Source organism: Clarias gariepinus, chromosome 24 (genome assembly GCF_024256425.1).
Source record: "Clarias gariepinus isolate MV-2021 ecotype Netherlands chromosome 24, CGAR_prim_01v2, whole genome shotgun sequence".
In the NCBI taxonomy this organism is placed as follows: Eukaryota; Metazoa; Chordata; class Actinopteri; order Siluriformes; family Clariidae; genus Clarias; species Clarias gariepinus.
Window position 1 is genome coordinate 1,148,258 of NC_071123.1, and position 23,908 is coordinate 1,172,165.

Sequence of the window (23,908 nt, forward strand, 5' to 3'; positions counted from 1 at the left end):
TAGGACTAATCTTAGAATTTGCTCGAAGGAGTGCAATACCTCCAACACTAAGAACCTGCACTTCTGCCCTGTAGTTCAGTCTACAGTACACATTGTAAACAGTGAATCATCCTGCATGTGTCGGTTGTGTTCAAACCGGCCTGGTTCAGAGGAGTCGACTCAGTGAAGTGACTCGTGATGGAGCGCGCGGTCTCCTCCCTGGGCCAAGTGAAACAGACGGAGCGACCGCAGGGTGAGTGCGAACATCCCGCCTTCCCTCATCTCCCGCCTTCACATCTTCTACATTAATGCGTCTCATTTTAAACTATTATTATTATTATTATTATTATTTTAATTCTAAGAGTTTCCGGTCGGGTGTTTGATCTCTGTGCATCACGTCGCTTTCTCTTTCTGTAAGGAATGCTTTGATGTGTTTAGTGTTACATTACCGTGGTGAGGGATTTATGCGTCGTGCGAGTCGCGCGCGCGCGTGTGTTTTATATTTGATAATTAGCATGAGATGATGCACTGCGCTCACGCGCCTTTGTTCATTAAAGATCAAAGCTGTGGTTTGGTGTGGAGGCGCGCGCGCTGGACGCCATGCAGAGCGCCACTTTTAATTATGAAGAGTGTCACACACACACACACACACACACACACAGAGAAGGAGAGAGCTGATGGATGACGCCTAAAAATGCAATTTGCCTGCTTTTTAAATTGTGTGTGTGTGTGTGTGTGTGCTGACATGTCATCATTTCATGACTGCATGTTTGTGTTGCTGTTTGTTTGTTTGTTTGTTTGTTTGTTTGTCTTTACCCCCCCCCCCCCCCAGCAGTCCTCCTTGTGTCCGTAGAGCAGATCAGTGCTACTCAGAGCCGATGGCGAACCGAGGGCCGAGTTACGGCCTGAGCCGTGAGGTGCAGGAGAAGATCGAGCAGAAGTATGACATGGAGCTGGAGGCTCGACTCGTGGACTGGATCGTGGCTCAGTGTGGAGGCGACCTGCAGCGCCCGCAGCCTGGCAAGCAGAACTTCCAAACCTGGCTCATGGACGGCACGGTGAGAGAGAGGAACCTCAGGCAGTCGAGTCCGTATCGGGCATCGGGATGCTGTTCACTGCAGGAACCTTCTTAGAACCTTTGAGCTGAGTTTAGTTTCAGGAAGCTGTTTTTGTTTTGTTTTGTTTTTTTAGTTCTGTTCGAGAAGCTTCCAGATGATGATGATTATTATTATTATTATTTAATTACATCATTTATAAAAGTGAAACAAAAAAGATCAACAAAGTTTCCATCCTTCTAATAACACACAGGCTACGTTTTCATTACCTGTCTGAAGTCACACACATCTTGTGTTTTAACCCCAATGTGACTCAGATCTGATCTTTTTCAGTCCTGTCTCAATACACAAATCTGATGTTTGTTGGGTTTTTTTTTTTCTTCAGATTTTCTAATCTGAGCCAATCAGGTACAGTGGAACCTCGGATTGCGAGTAACACGGTTTGCGAGCATTTTGCAAGACGAGCAAATATTTTTAGGAAATTTTGACTTGAAAAGCGAACAAGCCTTGGTTTACAAGTATTGAGTATCATGTATCACGCATGTGCTTCTTGTTTTGACGCCGAGCGTCATGTGATCACAACTGAGCCAATGGTTTTTCTCTCTTTTGTGCTGTGGAATTGTGGGTAATCATCTCCCCTGCTGGGTCTTAGTGCGCGTCTCTCACTGTTATAATCAACATCTGTGCACGCGTGTACTGTTTACTATAACACTGTGACCAATTGTGTGTGTGTGTGTGTGTGTGTGTGTAAAACATATTTTATTTTGTTTCTGTATGCGTGTGTGTACAGCGTGCGTGTACTGTTTATTATAACATACTGTAATTCACACACTCCGCTCGCCTTTACACACACACACACACACACACACACACACACATCCTCCTCCCGCCTTCAGACACACACACACACACACACACAGGTCTTAGCTGCACTATGTTGATTGACACTTACATGACCCTCGTTCTCTGTGCAGATTCTTTGCCGACTCATTAACAGTCTCTACCCGAGCGAGATGCAGCCCATAAGGAAAATTCCTGAAACCAAGATGGCTTTTAAGCAGATGGAGAAAATCTCTCAGTTCTTGCAGGCTGCAGAAGCTTATGGTGTTACCAGAGGAGACATTTTCCAGACTGTTGACCTGTGGGAAGGTATTACAGACACACATACACGTGCACACACACACGCACGCCCTCTTTGACCACAGTTGTCTTTGCTGACTGCATGCAAACAGAGAACAGTGGAAATTGGGATGTTTGGATAACTCCCATCATCCTCACACTCCTGTAGAAACCTGCAGTATCTCGGGCCGACTCCGGTGGAAAAACCACGAGGTCAAACACGAGGCAGGCGTTTCAGGTTACTGTGCATCAGCAGAATTTAATTCCTGTTTAGTTTGATGCATGGATGGTGAAATTAATTCCTGTCCACACATGTGGCTCAAAACAGAGCTGATGTTAAAGTCTAATCACACTGTTGTTTTTCTCTTCTTTAATGTATAATATTTTGTTTAAAAAAAAAAAAAGGTAAAATGATTGTTAATATTTCCGTTACCTGTTTGTGTATACAGATGAGCCCAAATGTGACCCTTTCAACGCACCTTGTTTGGTGTAAAAAGTGGGTTGAACACAAGATAAAGTCCTGCAGTGTTGATTCTGTCCTGTTCAGTTAAAATGTTTTTTACTTTAGTCTAATCTACCTCTGCCAGGAGGTTATTACTTCACCAAAAGGAATAAAAAAATTTCTGTACTGCTATACGCGCAGGTTTCCCTGTAGGTTTGGATTAATCAGTTTATAATCTCATAACAAGTATAAGAATTTTAGTTTCTCTTTTAGTATATAGAAATATAAAACCCAGGGACCAACATTCATCCACCTGAGCTATATGATTTAGTTTTTGCCAATTTTTTTGAGCTTCTTACCTTCACATAGGTACAGTAATGCTTGGTCATCCAGATGAACTATTGGATCGTGCACTTGTCTTCTGTTTTGTAAAGCTTTTTAACTTTCTATAAGTAACCTTCCTATAAGCTGAGAAAACCCTGCATTACAGCTAAAGTAAAAATGCACAGATTTGAACCAATGCCCTGTCAACCCAGCATCAGACGCTCACCCACATGAGCTACAGGATATTGTGCTGACACACACTTTTACAGTTTTTCACCTTCATAAGACTAAACTTGAACTACTGCTAAATAAAACCTACAGATTTGACACAGTAACATCCTAAATCAGCATCATACATAAAACGCTGAACTACAGCTAAATGAAACATCAGATTTGAACCAGCGAACTCTTCACCCAGAGGGCAAGCGCTCAACCACATGAGCTGCATGAGGAATGTTTGCTGTCTGTTTTTTACCTTCATATACTGTATATAGATATAGATATATATATAACCCTAATCTTCAAAAAAAGTAAAACAGGCAGGTTCAAACCAGCAACCTCACAACCCAGGGGCAAGTGCTCATCCAAGTGAGATACAGTACAACACTTGCGTTTTTTCTCTGTTTTGTAGATCTATCTACCTTCATATAGGTATCCCTGATCTACAGCTAAAGTTATCGATGTCGAGTCAAACCAGGGAAAACAGCAACCAGAACCCATTACACAAACCACTACATCATATGACTTGGTGGTGTTTGGATTGTACTATTGTCTTTAACAAACAACACAAGAGCATGTTTAGTACAGGAGTCTTGCCTGGGGGTCAAACTAACAAACCAGCAACGATGGCTCATCCACATAAGCTACAGGATAATATTATGGTGTCATGTTTAAAAAAAAAAAAAAAAAACTGCAACTTCACAATCCAGCAAAGATTTATTATACTGTACATATGAGCTAGAGGATTTTGTATTGGGGCAGTTTAAGAGACCTTCATATATAGTATGTACCCCTGATTTATAGCGATAGAACAACCACTCAACATTCGTCCATATGAATCCATAAGGATCACATACATGAAAGTGGTTTCATCTTGAACCATGGTACTTCCACACCAGAGACAATAACCACTGAGGGATGTGGCTTATTTGACCTTTGGCTTCATAAATGGCTCAACATGCACAAGTTAAAGAGAGATGATTATGAAGTGTTTAGTGGAAGCAGAGATGATTGTTTTTCTCAGCTCAGAATGGAAGACAACTTTCAAATGCAGGAAGAAAAACACTCCAACAAACTGATGGACCAGGTGGTGTTGTGTCCATGTGTGCTTACTGCATCCTAAATAGGTTCCATCTCCATATGTATGGCTTGTTAAACATTTTGTGTCAGAACATTCCAAATGCACAAGACACAAGAAGGAACACATTTTTACATCCTAAATTAGTAACAAAGGTTATTTTTTTGTACTTGTTCTCAGAGTATCATGGGTAGGCTTTGACCCAACAACTGCCCCATGCAGGATCATGATGCTAACTAGTGCATGACCCAGAGAAGCAGGTGGAGGTTGCATAACTCGCGTTTAGAGTAGTGGATGAGTTCTACGTTTAATATCTAATTATTACTTTTATAATTAATCCTGATCAGAGTACAAAGGGATCTGAAACATAAAAAAAAACCTGAGTCAGTTCAGGTGATTTTCATAAAAACTGGAGTTTAACTGTTTGTCAGTCGTGTTGTTCAGTTAAGTGAACTCAGAAATATAGTTCAATTTTAATATTGTAGTTGAAGCGTTTTAAATGAGCAGAAGGCTCACCTCTGCATGTCAAGACCACACACATGCTTTTATCAGAAGCTTTATTCTTTGTTCTGTGTGTGTGTGTGTGTGTGTGTGTGTGTGTATAATCATCTGTGATGTGTGTGTCACAGGGAAGGACATGGCTGCCGTCCAGAGGACACTCATGGCTCTGGGAAGTGAAGCTCTCACCAAAGACGATGGTCATTACCATGGCAACAAGGACTGGTTTCGCAGGTGTTACCCATAATGCAGTGCTAGTGTACAGTAGACTCCCTGTAATACTGACCAGAGATATAAATTAATAAATGAAACATAAAATAACAGGTGATAAAAATGCATGTAAATAATTGCATCCTTTCCACTCTAATATAGTGCACTATTTTAGGATATCATTTTATACGTGATTGACAAAATATGAAGATTTCGGAATATGCATAATGCAGTACTGCTGTTTTTAGGGAATAACAAATATGAAAAATTCTAGAACATAAGGTAACTCATGCAAGGTAATGTGTATTCATTGTGTTTCTACCAGCTGATCTGTTTGCGTGTGTTTGTAGGAAAGCCAAAGGCCACAGGAGGGAGTTCTCAGAGGAGCAGCTACGGCAGGGCCGCACTCTGATCAGCCTGCAGATGGGCAGTAACCGCGGCGCGTCTCAGGCGGGTATGACAGGCTACGGCACACCTCGACAGATAATGCGCTATGACTCACCACGACGCAATGGAGAACCAAGCTCCCCCTAAAACCTCGCTCACAATGGTTTAATCCTGAACCCCAAATCAGATCCAGAGCTCTTCCTTTATGTTTCTTTTTTTTTACTAACGGTTCACACCTTGTTTTCCTTTCCTCTTCCTTAAATTCCCTAAATTCCTTCCTTTAAGTTCCTTCAATTATATTGAGAAATACAAAACACATCTTCGCTAACCAACACGTGCTTGTAGTTAACCACAAAGCTAGACAAAGCTGTGAGCTACACTTGTCTGTTCAGCACTAACAGGATACAGACCAATGTATTTTAATAAACAGCAATATTTAGCTTTTTTTTTTTTAGCTGCCATGTGTTTAACACCGAGTTGCTAAGTAGCTCGCTAGTTGGCTAAATCTGTTCACATGCTAGTCAGTGACCTGCTCTCTTTGCACTTCAATTTAATGAAGCAAAAGATTGTCGTTTATTTTTTTTTTCTCTTCAAGAAGGATTTTGTTAGCAATATATATAATAAAAAGAAAACAGAAATGTAAAACTAAAACAAAAATGTTAAAGGAAAGAGGCAGAAAAGATTTTAAAAAAATGCAACTGTGCATGAAACATTTACAACAAAATAGGAATGAATGCATTAAAAAAAAGATCTAACTCGAACTGTAACAACAACATGGCGTCCTAGCTAACAATCAACACCATTTTTTTTACTATAACTCAGGGGAATGAGAAACAAATAAAGGCTAAATGAACACCTTTATCGCTAGAGGTGTCAAGAAAATCACAGGAGTTTGTGGTGGCTAAAGTTAGCAAAGTAGGGTTTTAAAAGCTAGCAAAATGTAGCTAAATTTACCACGAGGTACACGCTAGCTAAAGTTACCACAAGGTTACTGATTGTATGTCAAGTGGATGTAATAGGATCTAAGATGCTAGCTGAAGTTACCACAGGCCCAGTGCTATTTGCATAACTTACCAGTAGGAGTTTATTGCCAAAAAGCTAAAGTAAAAACATGTAGTTACTATTAGCCTTCTAAATCCACCACCACAAGTCATTGCTAGCTAGCCATTCCAAAATATTTATTACCAGCTAGCTTAATTAGCCACAAGTAGTCATTTTTAGCTATCATTGTTAGCATTGGTAGCTAAAAATAATACAAATATTCACCGCTAGTTAAAAAATAAACCTCGAGTAGTTACGATCTGCTGTGTTAAAAATACCACATGAAGTTGTTAGATAAAGTTATCAATAATTGAATGAAGCCTGTTGTGAGACAGCTGTTTGATATCTTTATTGGGTTTATTCGTCACTACTGCTAGCTAGTTACAATTACCACAGAATATTATTCTTGGGCACTTTAATATTTTTTAAACTATTATTTCTCTTCCTGTTTAAAATATTTAGAAGTAACCGGGTATATAATCTTCAATACGTGGCCTTGAGATTGGATACTTAAGGCTAAAACGATAGCGTTTCCTCACAGTATTAATCCGTGGTTTTGTAATATTTCATTAGTACTTCTACATGGCACTAGAAAATAATGACTTTAATGTGTTACAAAGCCATAGCGTTATAATTCATTCCGTAATAGAAGCCATATGAAGCTGTTGCACTCTGTAACTGTTTTATTGCAAACGATATCGTCAGTATTATAATTGCCATCTTTAAACTTCTTCATCGGATAGATATTGCTGTCATACTGTACATTTGTTTTTAGTTGGAGATTCACATTTTTGTGTTTAATTCCAAACGATGTCAAACTGTCTCTCAAATAGTGTAGGTGCAACTAACTTGCTGAAGTTACCACAGTATCATGAAACTAGTTAGCCAAATTGTTAAAGGAATTTACTGAGACGTAGCTAAAGTTACCAGAGGATTTTACTACTTGCTAACTCGCTAAGTCACCAGAGGATTCTGCTCCTAGTAAAATAATTTTAATGTATATTACATTTTTTTTTTCTAGCTAGCTAACTAAAGTTACCACAGGATTTTACCACTGACTAACTAAAGTCATATTGAATTACGTTTCTAATGATTCTAGCTAGGGTGACACGGTGGCTTAATGATGTCGGCCTGCACCTCCAGTGGTTGGGTTGGATTCCCGATCAGGTTCGATTCCCGCCTTTGTGTGCATGGAGTTGGCATGTTCTACCCGTGCTTGGTGGGTTAGGGTTAGGGTTTCCTCCTGCAGTCCAAAAGTTTGTGGGATGAAGATTAGGCTAATTGGTGTTACAAAGTTGCCAGTAGTGTTTGTGTCTTGCGATAATTGGCACCCTGCCCAGAGTGTACCCTAAGTCTCCTGGGATAGGCTCCAGGCCCCCCATGACCCTGTATACAGTACATCAGTACATGATAAAAGCGCTGTAGACGATGAGTGAGTGAGCTAACTTTTTATGGTAGAGGGCTAACTAACTAGGGCTAATTATTTTTTGTGTGTTTTTCTGAAGTTATCCTTCTATGGAGAACTGTTTTGTTTCCCTGTATGAAAGGGATCAAGTGAAACGTTTAAAACTCCTGCAATACCATTAGCTAACTAGGAGTAGAATTTGCTAGTAATTTCAGCTAGCTAGTAGCTTTGGTGTCCGTTTTCTAAGAGATTAGCTCAGTGGCATATGAAAACATGAATGATGTGCTAGAACTGTAAAAAGAACATTGGAAATTCGAATGAGTTATGCATTATAAATATAAATCGGTTATATCCTAAGCCTTCTGTATTTTGTCCTTAAACAGAAATCATTAAAGTTTTTATCAACTATTTGACCAGATTATAAGGAAAAAATAAACACCCCTTAGAACAGAAAACCTATCCAAAGAACGTTTGATGAACCCTATTATTACTCTCGCACGTCTCGTGCTCTAAACACTATATTCATCAGTCTTTATTTACTGTAGTTGCGTTCTTTAAACCCAGAACCTGTTAAATGTCAGAGACTTTTCCAACATTCCAAAAACAGATTGTTAGGATGTCACAGTGATGGAGGTGTGTCTGCGATCGTGAACTCACACACTGTTCTCTGTGCTAGTAGTGTACGAGTGCTAGTGTATGTAGCCCAATGTAGGGGACTGTGCGAGTAATGGTTTGGGATAACAGACGCGTTCCGTCACATAAACCCCATTGCAAATGGGAGTATAATCTTGTCAGGTACATACATGTTAAATTGTAACTGTATCACCAATCTTCCACAACATTAACCTCACCGCCAATTATATGCCATTTATAAACTGGTGACAGGATCACGGGCACACAAGGCTCATCCATGCTCGTTGGAACCAAAGGCCAGCCTATCTAGTCCAATCCCCCAGAAAAGCCAATTGGATAAAAACTGAGGTAATGCGTAAATGCTGGTAACAATAGAAAAGCCCAGAACACCACGACCCAGTGCATACGGGGTTCAGCATGCGAAGAGTTAAAGCATGTCGACCAATCGCTCGATCCCCGCATCCCACAGAACCTGAAGCTTCTGCAGGCTAACATAATGGGGCCTTGAGGTCTTCTGAAGTCATGCCCTGAGGGGTAAGAGCTGTCCTAGGAGCAAACGGGGAACGTCCACAATGCTGGGCTTAATGTTATGGCTGATCGGTATCTAATAAACAGCACCTCAGATTAGAGCAGTTATGAAGGTGTTACAGAGCATATGAAATAAAAAACATGGAATTTAAAGGTTACGTGTCCAAACCTTTGACTAATAGTGTATGTATATCAGTGATTATATGGACATTTGCTCTTTATTTTTGTATTACTCTCTCCCAACAAAAGTTGATAAGATTTCTTTTTATAATTATACTCACATGCCAGTCGATGTATTAGTCTTTTTACACTTTTTTTTCCTTTAAACGTAAGGAAAAGATGATGTATTATTTTAAATGATTGTATGGTTTTACATGTTAAAGGAGTACTGTTTAATGTTGTCACAGTGGGGATGTGCCGATTCTCCATACTGTAGGAATTCGATCTGCTTTAGTATACAGTAGTCACTTGATCTAAAGGGTACATAATTACATTTTGCCATTTTAGACCTAAATCAGCTGATCTATAGTATCAGATCGGTGCATCGTGTGTGATAAATATAAATATATATATATATATATATAAAGATATCTTGCTGCATCATTATTAATTTGAACAGTTATCATTACTTCCTATAACTGTACAGGTATAAATGCTTTGTTAAATGTCAATAAATCTGTTTTAATTTCTACTGTTTTCCATGCAGCTCTGTAAGTGTACCCTAGGTGGCGCTAATCAGATTGTTCCCTTTGTTGCCACCCTAGAAATATACTTGTGTACTAGTGATGGTTTTTCTTGTGCCTCTTAATCTCCTTAGTTCATCCGACTTACCGGCTCAACGAGTGGAAAAATTTATTTTTGCATCCTTATAACCTGCGAGTTCTTATTTACTTAAGAACATTAATTGTTTAACAAAGTCTTACTCTAGCTACCAATGAATGAAACATCGCCACTACAGTAACACCTACCATTCTGGGAGTAATTGTATACACGAACACATTCTAAGAGCAAATGAATACAAGAAGTAAAAAAAAAAAAAAGCTTTTGTTCAAACAGACTTTTGTTTATTCAATAAGAATCTACGATGACTGAACCCCTAATCTGCTCTCACACACACCACCTGAAACAATTAAGAAGCAATTAGTTTTGTTGTCTGATCATCTGATGAGCATTTGTCTCTCTCTGTTGTGGTTTGTCAAATAAAACGAAACAAAGTATATGTAACAAAAAAAAAAGGACTGAAACACGAAGGTTGGAATGTTGCCCTAGTTCTTTTTTTTCCTTTTTATAGAAAAAAATATGCAGTGAAATCAGGTGTTTGATCTCCATCGGTCGATGATGCGTTCATCCTTCTGTCTGGCCATCCATCTGTTCCTCCTCCTCCTCCTCTTCCTCAGTCGCCTCACCGCGCTTCTTCTGCGAAACAGATTTATGAAAGATGAAGCCTCAAGCCTAGGTTCCTCAGGGTGGTGGAGTGGTCAGGAGGTGGAGGTACTCACCTTCAGCATGGTGTAATGTTCCAGGCTGCTGCAGTGCTCCGATTTGGCCTTTTTTTCATCTGTGTAAAAAACGTTACAGAGCTTGCAGAAGAAACCACTCTTGGGGACGACGTAGCTGATACCTGAGCAGGAGAAACAAAAAAAAAAAAAACAAAAAAAAACAAAAAAAAAAAAAAGATAATAAATCAGGTAATCACAGGACATTTATAAACTGCATTAAAGGAAAGAAGACATACTTGTGTGACAGGAATTTAAAAGTGACGAAAGTGATTATGTCAAAAAAATGATCTGCAGCACTGGAGTAACTGCATTACCTAACTTTGTTCATAGAAAATATATTTTAAAATGTGACTAAATTTTTTTTTTCCCCATCAATATTTAAAAATCCTCTAAAACCCTCTCCCTATGCCAGCTGGAGCCCCTCTACCACCCCGTACCCTGCGCGGGTTTCTGATGGTGGGAAGTAGCGTGTGGTTGGGGTTCTGCACTGTGTTTGAAACTTTAGCCTCTGTTCATTGGCACAATGACATCTCTCACTTGCTGATCTATAGTGGAGTGTGTGGCTTCAACACCTTCTGGAATAGTACACAGTAAACAATAATAATAAAAAAATACATAATAGTGTTCTGCACGAAACAAAGATCAACACTACGGTGTCCTGTAAGGGACAGACGGCAGGAATGGTTTGCTTCACTGTAGTATATAGAACGCAACAGTGACGCTTAGTGTCTGATTTATGGTACTGCTTTATACATACATATGATTTTTAATGAATACTCACTAACAATGTTATATTACTCTACTTCAATCATAATATTCTTTTTGATATTCCCTGATAAACACACTATATGGCCAGAGGTATGTACATTTCGTATGGGACCGTATGTGGTTGTTCCCCAACCTGCTCCACACAATTTTATGGAATGTCTTTCTATCTCGTATACTTATACTTTCCTTTCACTGGAATTAAGAGCATGATGACAACCCTGTGAGATGCACAGAGCCAAGTCCATCAAGTGTCCTGCACAGAGCCTTGACTGAACTTTTGGGATGAACTGGAGCTTCCTCGACATCTGGACATCAGCACCTGAGCTCACTAATGCTCCTGTAGCTGAATGAACACAAACCCTGATGTGCCTCCACCGAGTGTCTCTTACTTACCCACAGGGTTGTCGGGTTGGTAGGGTCCGAGGGGGGTCTGATCTTTCTCTTCTTCTTCTGAATCTTCTCCTTCATCTGCAGGATCTCCACACACACCTTCAGAGCTGGACAGAGGACTGTGATGGTCCTATATATATACACACACACACACACACACACTACAAGTTATACACCAATGCCATAAGTATTTAAATATGTTCATTTAAAACCAACACATTTTATATTCAGGCGTAGTAGCACATGGTTTTGAATGTACCTCTCCACTGCTGTTTTTAACCGCCTGGCCGTTTTCTCTCCTCTCTTCCAAGCTTGCCCCCATCTTCGACTCGTACCAGAGCTCAAACTTATCCGCTGTAGTCCTGAAAGACAGAAACACACTCTTGCTTACAAAAACTCTACAGCATGATGAAATGCACTCAACACTTTTTTCTTAAATGAATAAAAAAAAAAAAGCACATCATTTATAACGAAATAATAACTAAACCGTAAACTTAATTCCTCATTTAAGACTTTTTTTTTTTAATAAAGCACTCCCAAGCTAAACAAAAAGGCAGTCATGTGCACTTCCCTTTGGATTCAGATACATTTAAGATTTAAGACAAAAAAAAAAAAGACTTTATTTCTAAAATCTAAGACAATTTAACAGTTTGTCAGGGAAATAAGGTAATATTACAGTGTACATAACTTGCGCACAGTCTTAGGCCCCCTTTCCTACGTCCCTGCACTGACAGACTGAATTAATTTTTTTCTTTCTTTTTTTAATGCCATGCCAGCTTCTATGGCTATATTCTTGGCGAGAAGCATTTTTGTTATTCAAAAACTAGATAAGATGTTTAAAATTTGTATTCTCTAAGAATTTAAAAACCATATTTGGATTTACTTGTTTAAAAACTTTTTTAAAAGTGTCAACAGAGTTAAACAAGTTCCTTAAAAGAAGTAAAGTCAAATAAAATATGTTTGATGGACAACTGGGTTCTGCATGATGAACATTGTGGTGGATTTTCTCTTGACAGTAAAATGTTTTTTGCAGACTGAAATTCTTGACGGTTTCTGGGCGCTTAACTCACATGACATCACAAGCCTTAATTAACTTTTATGAAGAAATGCCTTATCTATAAGTTATGAAACGGTATATGATACCAAATGTAACTTATATAATCTGTGCCAAGGTGTCATGAACCGTTTACAAACCTACACGATTTACCTACCGAGTACCCCTAGTACACCTTACAACCTGCAATGAATCATCAAGACTTGTCAAGACCAGAGCAGGGAGGTGGTGGAGTGACTTTGGATTTAAGGAAGTCAGGACGGGTTAGAATTAACCACACAGATCAACATTTAAAACAATATTTAAGAACTCACCAGGGAATCAGAGAGTCTCCTTTCCTGCACTTAGTGATCTTTAGAGAAGTGCCGTACAATTTCAGAGGCCAGGGTAAATATTTCTGGATCATTCTGTCAGCTGCTTCCACTGACTCCATTTGGATGTAACACTGAGTGAGTGAGAGAGAGAATCATGCATTACTGTTATTCTTACTTCGTTACTGTATATATATATATCATTATGTATAATTTAGAGACTGTTTTATGAACATGGACAGATGTTTATTTTCATAACTCAGTTTTTTCCCCCTATATTGTTTTTTGCAGATTAATCATGGTGTTATTAAAAAACAAAGAAGTGTGTTTGTGTCCGTTACACACCGTTCCGTACACCCTGTTGAAGCAGTAGGCGGTGATTTTCCCAAAAGGCCGTGCGAGTCTGAGAAGAGACTTGTCTGAATACTTGAAAAAAGGGAGCATGCTGATAAACAACGTCCTCCCACTGGGACCCTACACACACACACACACACACACACACACACAGTTACAAAGCTGCAAATACAAATAATAAATATATGACAATGAGCTGAGCCGTTATCCGCGCACCTCGATGGTGTCGAAGGTCATACACAGCGTCACGGACACTGGTCTCCCGCACAGCCTCGACCGCTTTCTGCTTTTATAGAAATCGACCATCTCACGAGCCTTCTCCACCGATTCCAGTTCAATCAGCGCCTGAAGAGCGAACGGAGAGATCAAACAAGGGGCAGTCGGGAGCAGAGAACATTTCACATTCTGTAACGCTGAAGGATGTGTGACATCACCTCAGATTAACGGTACTGTACTAATGCCAGTAGATCACACTTCTGAAGGGTTATATTGTGCTTTTATGTTTGGAGGTTAAAGTTATATGATAAACACACACACACCTCATGTCTGTAGTAGGAGATGGCGAAGTTGACGACTTCACCAAACGGGGCGGCCATCTTGAACAGAGCTTCTTTCATGTATTTCTTACGGGATTCTTTAAATTCGTTCCTGATGGGTCTCACAACAACCACTTTACCCCTCTTCATGCACACATACAAAAGAGGAAATTACACTTAAATAGATTAACACTCTTCTCATTACATTTTTAAGCATTTAATTATGGAAGTAAAAATAAAAAAAGGTTTTCTGAGTAAAAGACTTTTAATACTGACCTGAGGTTCAGAGGAATCTAGCAGGAGGAAAAAAACGAAACAATAAATAATAATACAACAAAAACTATTAGAAACACACACACATGCACACACACTCCAAAGCCACATTACTGCAGTTTCTACCTATTGAGTCTCCAGCTGTGTTGTCCAGCTCGTCCAGCTCGTCCAGGGTGACAAAATCATCCATATTCTCTGGGAAGTCCATGTCCTCCAGGTCATCCTGCAGAGCAGAGAACAAACACAGGTTTATATGGATTTTTTTTTCCCACAATACATTAAAATGTGACGAGAAGAAGCTTTAAGGCCATGGTATTTATGTCATATAGTGATATGTGAAGAACACACTGCCTTCATTAATTGGACCGAGACGAACATAAGCCGCAACTCCTCCATAATGAGAAACTCAAGGGCTACGCCCTCCTTCATGGCGAAACCCCAGGGGGCCACACACACACCCCTTTCCGACGAGAAACCCAGAGGCCTCGCTCTCTTCATAACAAGAACCCCTGAGGCCACACCCCTATTCATTACAAGAAACACAGACCACGGCAACAAACATTTTAAACATACCTGTTCCTCAGCTTCCTCCTCCGATCCTCGCTCTGAGTGTCTCTCGTCTTTCTCCTCCTGAACTTGATCCTCTTCTTCTTTCCTCTCCTCCTCCTCCTTAGCATCAGCCTCATCCGCTCCTTCCTTCTCCACCTCCTCACCCTTCGCCTGTACTTCTTCTGTTTCCATGGCTTCAACCTCCGCCCCACCTTTGTCTACCAGGCTATGCTCTTCCTCCTCCCCCTCCTGAACACCTTCCTCGTTCCTCGCCTCTTCCTCCTTCATCTTGGTCTCCTCGCCCTCCTTCTTCTCCGCCTCCTTCTCCTCTTTTTTCTCACCCACTTTCTCCTTCTCTTCTTTTGTCTCTCCCTCCTTCTCCTGTTTTTTCTCTCCCTCCTTCTTGTCCTCAGTCTTCTCCTTGTCTTTGCTGCTGGAGTGGGACGCACTCTTGGAGGAGGACGACTCGCTTCTCTGTCTGCTGCTGCGGCTCTTGCTGGAGTCTGACTTTTTGCTGGAAGAACGCTCGGGGCTGCTGTCTCTGAAATTGACACAAACAATGATCATAATTTCTAAAAACGCAGAGTAATGCTGCAGTGAACATTCCGTTTTCAGGTTATAAGCCATTCCTTGTGTTATCGCAGAACATTCCCACAAGGTGGCGCCGTGCTTGCACATTGAGATAGCATACACTTAGTATTAGCCTAAATAATGCCTCAGAATACTTGATATCTCCTGCAAGAAGAGGTTGGTTTGCATTTTTTATTTATAATCTGACCCTGCTATGTAAATAAAAAGGACGTGAAAGGATTCCCTTGACCATTAGACAATAATAGAATAATAAAAAATATATATAATACAAATGTGGTTAAGGTTACAGACATCAGTGTGACTCCTACCGGAGGTTGGTTCGAGATGAAATGGACACTTTGATGCTCCTGTCTTGAATCCTCAGTGGGTTGAAGTGATAGTACTTTACCATTATGTCCGCATCATGCCAATCCGCCATCTCTATCAAACCCTAACACGCACAGACCAAAAGGAACAGGTTACGAGAAAACCCCATAAAACACAAAATAAATAAATAAATAAATAAATAAATAAAGCAGAGGGAAAAAAGACAATATATTTAATTCAAATTTCAACATTGTGAAGTGAAGTGTCCACACACTGTACCTTGTCTTCAGTGAATTTTGAATAGCGCACATCACCGAATAAACCTGCGAGTTCCAGCACCTTGTCCTCCGTCTCCTTCCCTGGAGGCAGACGCGAAAAACACACAACAGACTGGGAGGACGGCTTCGAGCGCTTCGACGATGGCTCGTACGCCTCTGGAGGCTGTTATGCATCAGTACACACACACACACACACACACACACACACACAAATATCAGCACAGCAAATTAACATCTGTTCAAGCTGTAGGCAGATATTTTATTCTTTTGGGATTTATTATGTACTATTTAAATCATTCAACAAATCTACTAATTAAGTAAAGATGAACTAATATATCTTTACTTTTTGCCATGTTAATGTCTGTAATTTTGTCTTATGATGTAAAATGCTTGCAGTATTTTTTTTTTAAACATCACAGTTTACAGTAGTATCAAGACATCTTACTTATACAAAAAAAATATTTATTGACAATAGAAATAATTGATTATAAAAATCATAATTCAATAAATGTATAAGTGGCTTTATTTGTCAAAAAAAATCGAACTTTATAGCGCAAACAAAATCCTTATCGTCTAACAATCCCTGGTGATTAAACACAAACAAACTACTGAATAAAAATGACATTTTAGCGTTTTATGCGAGTTTGAAGTGATCAAAAATCTAAACTTTTCTGTATTACCCGAGTAGGGAGTGTCTCAAACCCATGGCATTGTGTTTGTTTATAATGTACGTACATGAATGACCTCGACGGTTGGGGATAAACACAGAATGATGCGCTGACCCTTAATGAAGGCGGGTTTAGTCTGATAGTGAGCGACCATGTCCTTTGCTTCTGTATGAGAGCTGAACTCCAAAAATCCCTTAAATGCAAGAAAAAATATATTAATACCAAACCTGTAAGTGAGAATATAAGACCAGATCAGTGGTTATAATTAATTTGACTAATTCCCTCTACAAAATCGTCAACTTGTAGACCAAATCCCATACATACACATTTCTTCTTATAGATAATACCAGATGAAACTCAAGATCTTGTAAAAATCATCAGTTCCTCCATTAGTACTGGCCACATACCCAAATGTTTTAAACCAGCAGTTATTAAACCACCGAATAAAAAAAACCTGACCTTAATCCCTATCGGCTGTTTAACTATTAACTATTGATATATATATATATATTTTTTTTAACATCTATAATGATTCCTTTTTGTGTTATTACCTTAAAAGGGAAGATGAGATGCTTAACTATGGTTCCAAATGGTTTTCCCAGCTCCAACATGTCCGCCACGGCCATGCTGCCCATCGGATATTTGGCCACCACCACTTTTGTGAAGGGCTGAAATTCATCAAAAGAAAGTGAGCGCATTAGCATCATCAGTAAAAATATACAGCAATCATGATTTATTCTTATGATGTATATTACTACATCCTCATGTACCTTAGGAGGGTGATAAAAACGTTCCGAGGGTGAAGATAGGTCTCCTAAATACATACAAAATATGTGAATTAGCATGATGTTAAAAAAAAAACCTTAGTCAGAGAAAGACAAGAAGACAACACACACTAAATACTCGTTTACAAATTAGAGAAAATGAATACCATAATGTACATAGAAAAAGGAAAGGAAAACTGGAAATGGAGGTAAAAGTGTAAGGGACTGGTATCGGCTTCAGGTTCAGAGTAATTTATATTTTTATTAGAGATTGATGTCGTACCTGAGCTCCGTTCTGAACTGTAGGAGCGTTTACTTGGCAGGGACGAGCGAGAACCTCGACGAGACGAGTGAGAGTCGTCAGTTGAGCTGGACCTGCAGGAACAACACGGCATGGTGGAAAATTTATTACACACACACTGGTGTGTAAGCTGAGACAGCAAACTGACTAGCGACCCTACACTGTCCTGTATATGAAACCATTACTGAAGGCACGAAAATATTCTCTCTCGTTCTATACAGGTGCGAAAACGAGTGGGGGATTTTTATGCTGTCATTATATCGACAGAAACAAAATGGGATAAAATGAACATGACGGAAATCATATCACTTTTAAATCTTTAAAAAAAGAACTTAAATTTTACTTGGTTTCACTAAAGATTTTTAGCAAAAAATGACAGATAGACAGAGACAGATAAATGGACACAGACTGACGAACGAACTCAATCAGACACACAAATAGACAGACAGCCGGACACAGACAGACAGACAGAAATGTAACTGCAATAAGTTGACCATAAGTGAAATCATACTTTTAAAAAAAAAAAATACATTAACATTTTCTTAACTTAAAGGGGAAGATGGACAGACAGACAGACGGAAAAAGAGACTGAAAGAGAGACAAATAAAAAAACTGACAAATCTAACTGAAATGTGACTGAAAACATTACTTTTTTTATTTTAATATTTTTCACTGAAAGTTTTTATTGCTTGAAAGTTATTTTGGCGTATTTAATTACGCGGGCCAGGGGTAGCTCAGTGGTTAAGGCATTGGACTACGGTTCGAAAGATTCCAGGTTCAAAACCCACAACCACCAAGTTGCCACTGTTGGGCCCTTGAGCGCGGCCCTTAACCCTCAACTGCTCAGATGTGTAATGAGAGAAAAAAAATGTAAGTCGCTCTGGATAAGAGCGTCTGCCAAAATGCCCAAATGTAAATGTAAATTAAAAATAACCATAATATTAAAATAATTCATAAATTATTTAAAATAGATTTTTTTTTATGTTTACTAAAATTAAATGCACTTGTAAGCTTATGATTTTTTTTTTAACTGTTAGTGCTGACCAAACCACAGATTATACTATAAGCCATAAAATAAAACATAAAAATCCAAAGGCCTGATTTCTTGATAGCTGCTAGCAAACAATCGTGGTTTATAAATAATAAAGAGTTTCTCCTCATGCTGTGTTCACCAAACTGAATGTGATGGAGCTCAGTGTCGCTCAGCAGCTCGGACACACTTACAGCATCTGCTCTCTACGTGCTTTGGTGTGCCGGAAGCCCCGGATGTGACTCTGCCATGCCTGAATAATGAACAAACAAAACACACACACATACAGAAGTCACCATCACTGGAAGAGAAGCTCTGATTGATAATAAAAGCATTAAAGTGATGAGCAGTGACGTGTAAAAATTATCCACCCGACAGTCTTCGGTCACTCACAGCTTCCTGTCTGCACTCGGCTGCGTGTTCTACACTGCTACGCTGCTCAGATACGGACTCTAACCGGTCAGAAGATGGTGCTTAACCTTCTATATTGTGCTCATATCACTGTATATGACTATGCTATGGTTTCCATGGTAACAGCTCTGCGCAGGGACTTGTGCGGATCATGCAAACATGAGTCCTCGTTTATGTTAGGTTGTTCCTGCAGGGTCAGTCAGACGTTAGGCTCTAGATCGGAGTTCCCTGATATCTTCACTAAAAGTTTATACTTATTGCTTTTTTTTTTTTTTACTGTTAACTTCAACAGTATAACAGAGAAACAGAAGACCCTGGTGAGAGAAGGGATTCCCAGGAGTTCCTCAGCAGTTCAAGTCAAATACTCAAACCAACAACCACGCCACGATGGCACCTGGACGTGCATGATCTTATGCGTTGCAATTGGCTGATTAAAATAACTGCACGAACAAGCAGGTGTTCCTATTAAAGTGGACAGCTGTAATGTAAGACAATAAACAGCGTTGTGTGTATAACAACATATTCACAAAAATAAATAAATAAATAAAATACAGCTTCAGAATGATCAACGTGACTCCGCACCATTACACTCCTTAGCTGTTGATTATTTTCCTACAAAAGCACAACGCTTTAATCCCACTTTAAACTTGGGGTACACACTCATACAGTACAGAGGGTGTTCTGCAAACATTCTCACACCGGTCCTCACGGTAAGGTCACGTGTGAAATCTCAGCTCTGCTTCCATGAAGTTACACTCAAACTAAACTTTACAAAAAAAACAAACAGCATGATGTGGACATCTCTCTCTCTCTCTCTCTCTCACCCTGCTGTGAAATCTTCCTGGGGTTTTTTTTTTTTTGCTTTACATTTCTGGTGAACAATTTGTGAACCATCTCAGTTCACTGAAGAGGGCAGGTTGAGACCCAACAATTATAGCTTTAAAAAAAAATATATATATGTATATTGCACGGGGTGCAACTGTTCAATGTTACATACACTGACACACACCAGAATAGGTGGTAGAGATGGGGGGGGATCGATTCACATAAATTATTTTTTTGTGTGACAATTCCTGCATCACCGTGACCCAAAAATCAGATTTTTTTTAATTAATTGTACATTTATATATTTTTGCATTAGTGGTGGTTAAACATTGCAGTTCCTTTTTCATCCTACAGGTGGTGCTCTATAAACTATTTACACATTGGCAGGTGGCACTGCCTCTTGTGTGGTACAAATAAAATATTTGTTATACTTGTTGAGAAATATAACAAATTCGAAATCTACACGGCATCATGATATTCATAAAATCACGTTACTGATAACAGAATCATAATCAGCACCTGGGAAACGTGATAATATAGTATCGGCTGGTCCCTGGTGGTTCCCGCACCTAGTGGATGGCTTAATTATTATAAACTCCCCCAAGTGAATACAACCACACTTTCATGTCCAGAGACATTAAAAAATTAATTAATTAATAATAATAATAAAAAAACACAGGAAGATCACATTCTTCTTGGCCATTTAACCATAACTTAAAAAATATATATATATCACAAAATATTAACACTATCAGTCAGCTGACTGAACGCTGCCATTAGCATGGACTCTTCAAGGAAGTTGTGACTCGAATCAGTAGGCAGGTTTGAGAGATTATTATTTTTTTTTTTATATATATATATTTTGAAATGTTTCCTGTTTAGTTGCAATTCACCTGTTCGACCACTAGAGTCTCTATTCCGGTCTAAGGCTGCTTTCAAACTAAATTACCAGATAACTTACATAAAGTTCGCACAAGTCCGACGCCGTTCTCCTATTGGTGCATTTTAAATGAGCGTCCCAGTAATTTAGTTCATACTTTGAGATCCGTCTGACACATCACCACTTGGCACTTTCAGAGCGCTGAACTGAACTCACTACCAAATGATATTTTTACGCGTTTTCCGGTTTGATGTTACCACCTCTAAGCAACACGTTTGTCAGACTGTCGTCTACTGTAAAAGTCATAAACGCGGTGAAAAGTGTAAACCCAGTGTATGTTACCTTGGAGCCATTGCTCTCTGTCTTGCAGAGCGTACAGATGTGCGGGAAAACTGTCGGCTTGTCATCGTACTCATTTTCCTCTGCGGTTGCACCGTCGCTGCTCTGTCTCTCTCGGGATGACTTCCTCGATTTGGAGTCCCTCCGTCCTCCTGAACTTGCTCGTTCACTCTTCTTGTGGCTGTCCCCCTTCCCGGGTTGCTCATGTTCCTGGCTGGACTCCTGACGTGACGCACTCGAAGATGGCGGGCTTTCACCTTTCTCCATCTTTTTTTCTGTCGTTTCTGTATCTTCATCTGCCTGTTTAGACTCCGCCTCTGGTTTGTCGCTAGAATCCGTGTCTGTAGCGGCAGCAGCAGCAGGAATAGTGGCGACGGTGGCAGCAGCAGCGGCGGCGGTGGTGGCGGCGGCGGTGGTGGCAGTAGCAGCGGCAGCCTTTTCTGCCCGCTTGGCTTTGAGTTGCATGATGAGATAAGGTAATGTTTCCACGCTGATCTCGTTCTCTGGGATTTGAGCCAAAGCCTCGACGTCCTCTGGGCTCAGACCCAGAGCCGAGTACACGTTCTGGGCACTCATGGGCGTCTCATCGCCCGCGTTGTCCGAAGACTCCATGTTTAAATCAGTGGAGCGTAAATCCTCTCACGGTTGTTAGTCTGCAGTGACAAAGAACCAAACAAAAAACAAATATTAATAAGTATACAATACAAAACATTTTATATCTATATTTTGAATTATGATCATAGACAAAAACGTATTACAAAATGTTTAAAGATAAACTAAATAAATGAATAATAGTCATTTATAATGTAAGTCTTCTTAACTAATAATTCAGCATTAAACAAGGTGTATATTTATGTCATACAAATAAAAAAAACAACTTCTAGTTTGCTGTAACTGAGGTTTGAATATAAACAACAACAATAAAACAACAGTACTGTACTGTAACAGTTAATTAAGATACATGGTGGATTTATATGCATAAATTTTCACTGAATACTGAAGACTGTCAAAACTAACCACAATTTTCGCACTTTGTCGTTAAACGCTTTAAATATCTTCAAGTTTTCAGCAGCTAGCTAACGGTAGCGCTAACACACTGACTAGCTGCTAATCTTGAACCTAAACATTAGTTATGACTGCTTCCGCGTTACATCAATTCACAATCTCGTTCATTAGCGAAAAGTGAAATTAAGCGATATTAAACACATTCATAAATTGTTTTAAAACTTCCATTATTTTAAGCGAGACCGAATAGCTAGCATTAGCTAGAGTAGATTATACAAAAAGAAAAACAGCACGCGAGCCAGCGTGACCCAAACCGCTTCCTGTTGATCACCTAGTCCCCTAGGTAGGGATCAGGACGGAGTTCGTTGAGCACTATGTAGTGTTCTTGTGTAGGGGTAAGCATTCCGTTTGGGATACGGACATACATTGTTTTACATATCAGCCTTGCAATTATGAAAAAAATAACACCATGACGAAATGTTCGTTTTTTTAGTTCTGCACGGAATAAACACCACGATTAAAAAAACGATCATGAATGTCTCCTAAATATTTTATAACAGACTGCGTTATGCGGAGTTATTAGTATAGCTAACGTTATCTAAGCTATGCTAGGCTAGGCTAATCAACGCTAGCTGGCTAAGCTAAGCACTGCCATTATGGCCAGAGTGTAAACAGTGAACTAGCCGCGCTCGTGCAAGCGTCAGAAGTGCATAATTTTTAAAAATCTGAGCATAAATACCTAATTGAATTTAATGAATCCTTTGGTTTTTCGATGCACGAATGGACTCTGTTAGTATCCACGCAGCTGAAATCGTCACTCCGCCATGTTTTTGTGCACAGTGGGCCGGACTGTCTCTCTCAGGGCTGCGCTGATCCGCACTGAGGTACCGGTACCGGCGATAGAGCACCGCTGTCGATATCGATATCAAATAATAATAATAATAATAATAATAATAATACAGAGGCGAATTCTTAAGGTGAAATGTCATATATCGAAACTCATTTTCCCATAAGAAATAATGTAAATGCAGCTGATCCGTTCCAGCCACCCAGAAATGTTACCAGTATTACCATTCGTCGAGAACCGGAATATGGAAATGATGTCGCAAAAATGTAGAACCTTATTTAAAAAAACTGCCAAACAGCAAAAATGCTCTGAGTTTTACAGGTTTTAGCCTTAATATATGATACCTCTTGGCACTGGCTGCTTTAAAAAAGAAACTGAAAGTGGCTCTTTTTTCTTACTAACATTTTTGGGACCCATAATGCTATGTTTTCACTAAATCTTGCACAAAAAAAAACACAAAAATACACATAAAGTCACTTCGCTTGGCTTTCCACTGACGCAAACAAGTTTGAACAGCTCCCAGAAGTACTTGAGACTTGGCTGGTATATGGTTCGAATCGGTTCATTCACACATATGCCGAAAGATTTGTATACCAAGGCACATTGTTTGCAAAATTTAAGTTCTTAAGGTGAAAATTTTGAATGAGTATGCTGTGGTTCCACTGTAAAAAAAATTTTTTTATTATTATTATTACCAGTCTTTTCATTAACACGAACACCTCATGACGTGCAATCTGTACACCTGATACAGTTAATATTTTAGTTTAGTATTTAATTACTTGCAATATTATTACTAGTTCTTTTACTATATGCTCGTTGGTAGTCCCGCCAGGGGGTCGCCACAGCAGAACTTCCAACCTGTTAAACAAGGTTGGCACAGGATCCCCTCCCTGATGTAACTTTACCATTTTATCTGGGCTTTAGACCGGCACAGCACCCAGGAGCTGGGGTTTGGGCATTGGCTACGAAGTGAACATGGCATGGGCAGGCACGAAACCTACCAGTGAGCCA

General features: G+C 39.5%; 2 protein-coding genes across 4 annotated transcripts; one reads left to right on the plus strand and one right to left on the minus strand.

Moving 5' to 3' along the window:
• The first annotated feature begins 189 nt into the window (after positions 1-189).
• tagln3a (transgelin 3a) lies at positions 190-9,607 on the plus strand. Of its 2 annotated transcripts, none has more exons than XM_053485301.1 (5): positions 190-232; positions 812-1,037; positions 2,009-2,183; positions 4,846-4,948; positions 5,275-9,607. In XM_053485301.1, the coding sequence occupies exons 2-5, from the start codon at positions 858-860 to the stop codon at positions 5,456-5,458; spliced, it is 642 nt and encodes a 213-aa protein (XP_053341276.1). In that variant the 5' UTR covers positions 190-232; positions 812-857; the 3' UTR covers positions 5,459-9,607. The 2 variants fall into 2 exon arrangements, with proteins under 2 accessions (XP_053341276.1, XP_053341277.1); XM_053485302.1 differs by having other exon boundaries at positions 217-232; positions 815-1,037.
• A 353-nt stretch (positions 9,608-9,960) lies between these two features.
• zgc:152816 (uncharacterized protein LOC777712 homolog) lies at positions 9,961-22,921 on the minus strand. 2 transcript variants are annotated; one of them, XM_053485300.1, is made up of 20 exons: positions 22,790-22,921; positions 21,049-21,698; positions 18,785-18,843; positions 17,543-17,634; positions 17,266-17,309; positions 17,047-17,163; positions 16,563-16,688; positions 15,829-15,990; positions 15,552-15,673; positions 14,677-15,193; positions 14,230-14,326; positions 14,107-14,123; positions 13,834-13,974; positions 13,511-13,639; positions 13,286-13,414; positions 12,944-13,074; positions 11,835-11,937; positions 11,579-11,705; positions 10,418-10,539; positions 9,961-10,334 (listed from the first exon to the last, which is right to left on the minus strand). In XM_053485300.1, exons 2-20 carry the CDS (start codon positions 21,655-21,657, stop codon positions 10,263-10,265), a joined length of 2,916 nt encoding a protein of 971 aa, XP_053341275.1. In that variant the 5' UTR covers positions 21,658-21,698; positions 22,790-22,921; the 3' UTR covers positions 9,961-10,262. The 2 variants fall into 2 exon arrangements, with proteins under 2 accessions (XP_053341275.1, XP_053341274.1); XM_053485299.1 differs by lacking the exon at positions 22,790-22,921 and adding an exon at positions 22,063-22,300.
• Positions 22,922-23,908: the final 987 nt, after the last annotated feature.

Coding starts and splice junctions, on each gene's coding strand:
- tagln3a (XM_053485301.1), top strand. CDS start 858: ATGGCGAACCGAGGGCCGAGTTACGGCCTGAGCCGTGAGGTGCAGGAG. Junction 2,184..4,845: donor GACTGTTGACCTGTGGGAAG/GTATTACAGACA, acceptor TGTGTGTCACAG/GGAAGGACATGGCTGCCGTC. Junction 4,949..5,274: donor AACAAGGACTGGTTTCGCAG/GTGTTACCCATA, acceptor GTGTGTTTGTAG/GAAAGCCAAAGGCCACAGGA.
- zgc:152816 (XM_053485300.1), bottom strand. CDS start 21,657: ATGGAGTCTTCGGACAACGCGGGCGATGAGACGCCCATGAGTGCCCAG. Junction 13,640..13,833: donor TCTCCTACTACAGACATGAG/GTGTGTGTGTGT, acceptor TTCGCTCTTCAG/GCGCTGATTGAACTGGAATC. Junction 10,540..11,578: donor CCAACCCGACAACCCTGTGG/GTAAGTAAGAGA, acceptor TCTCCTGCTCAG/GTATCAGCTACGTCGTCCCC.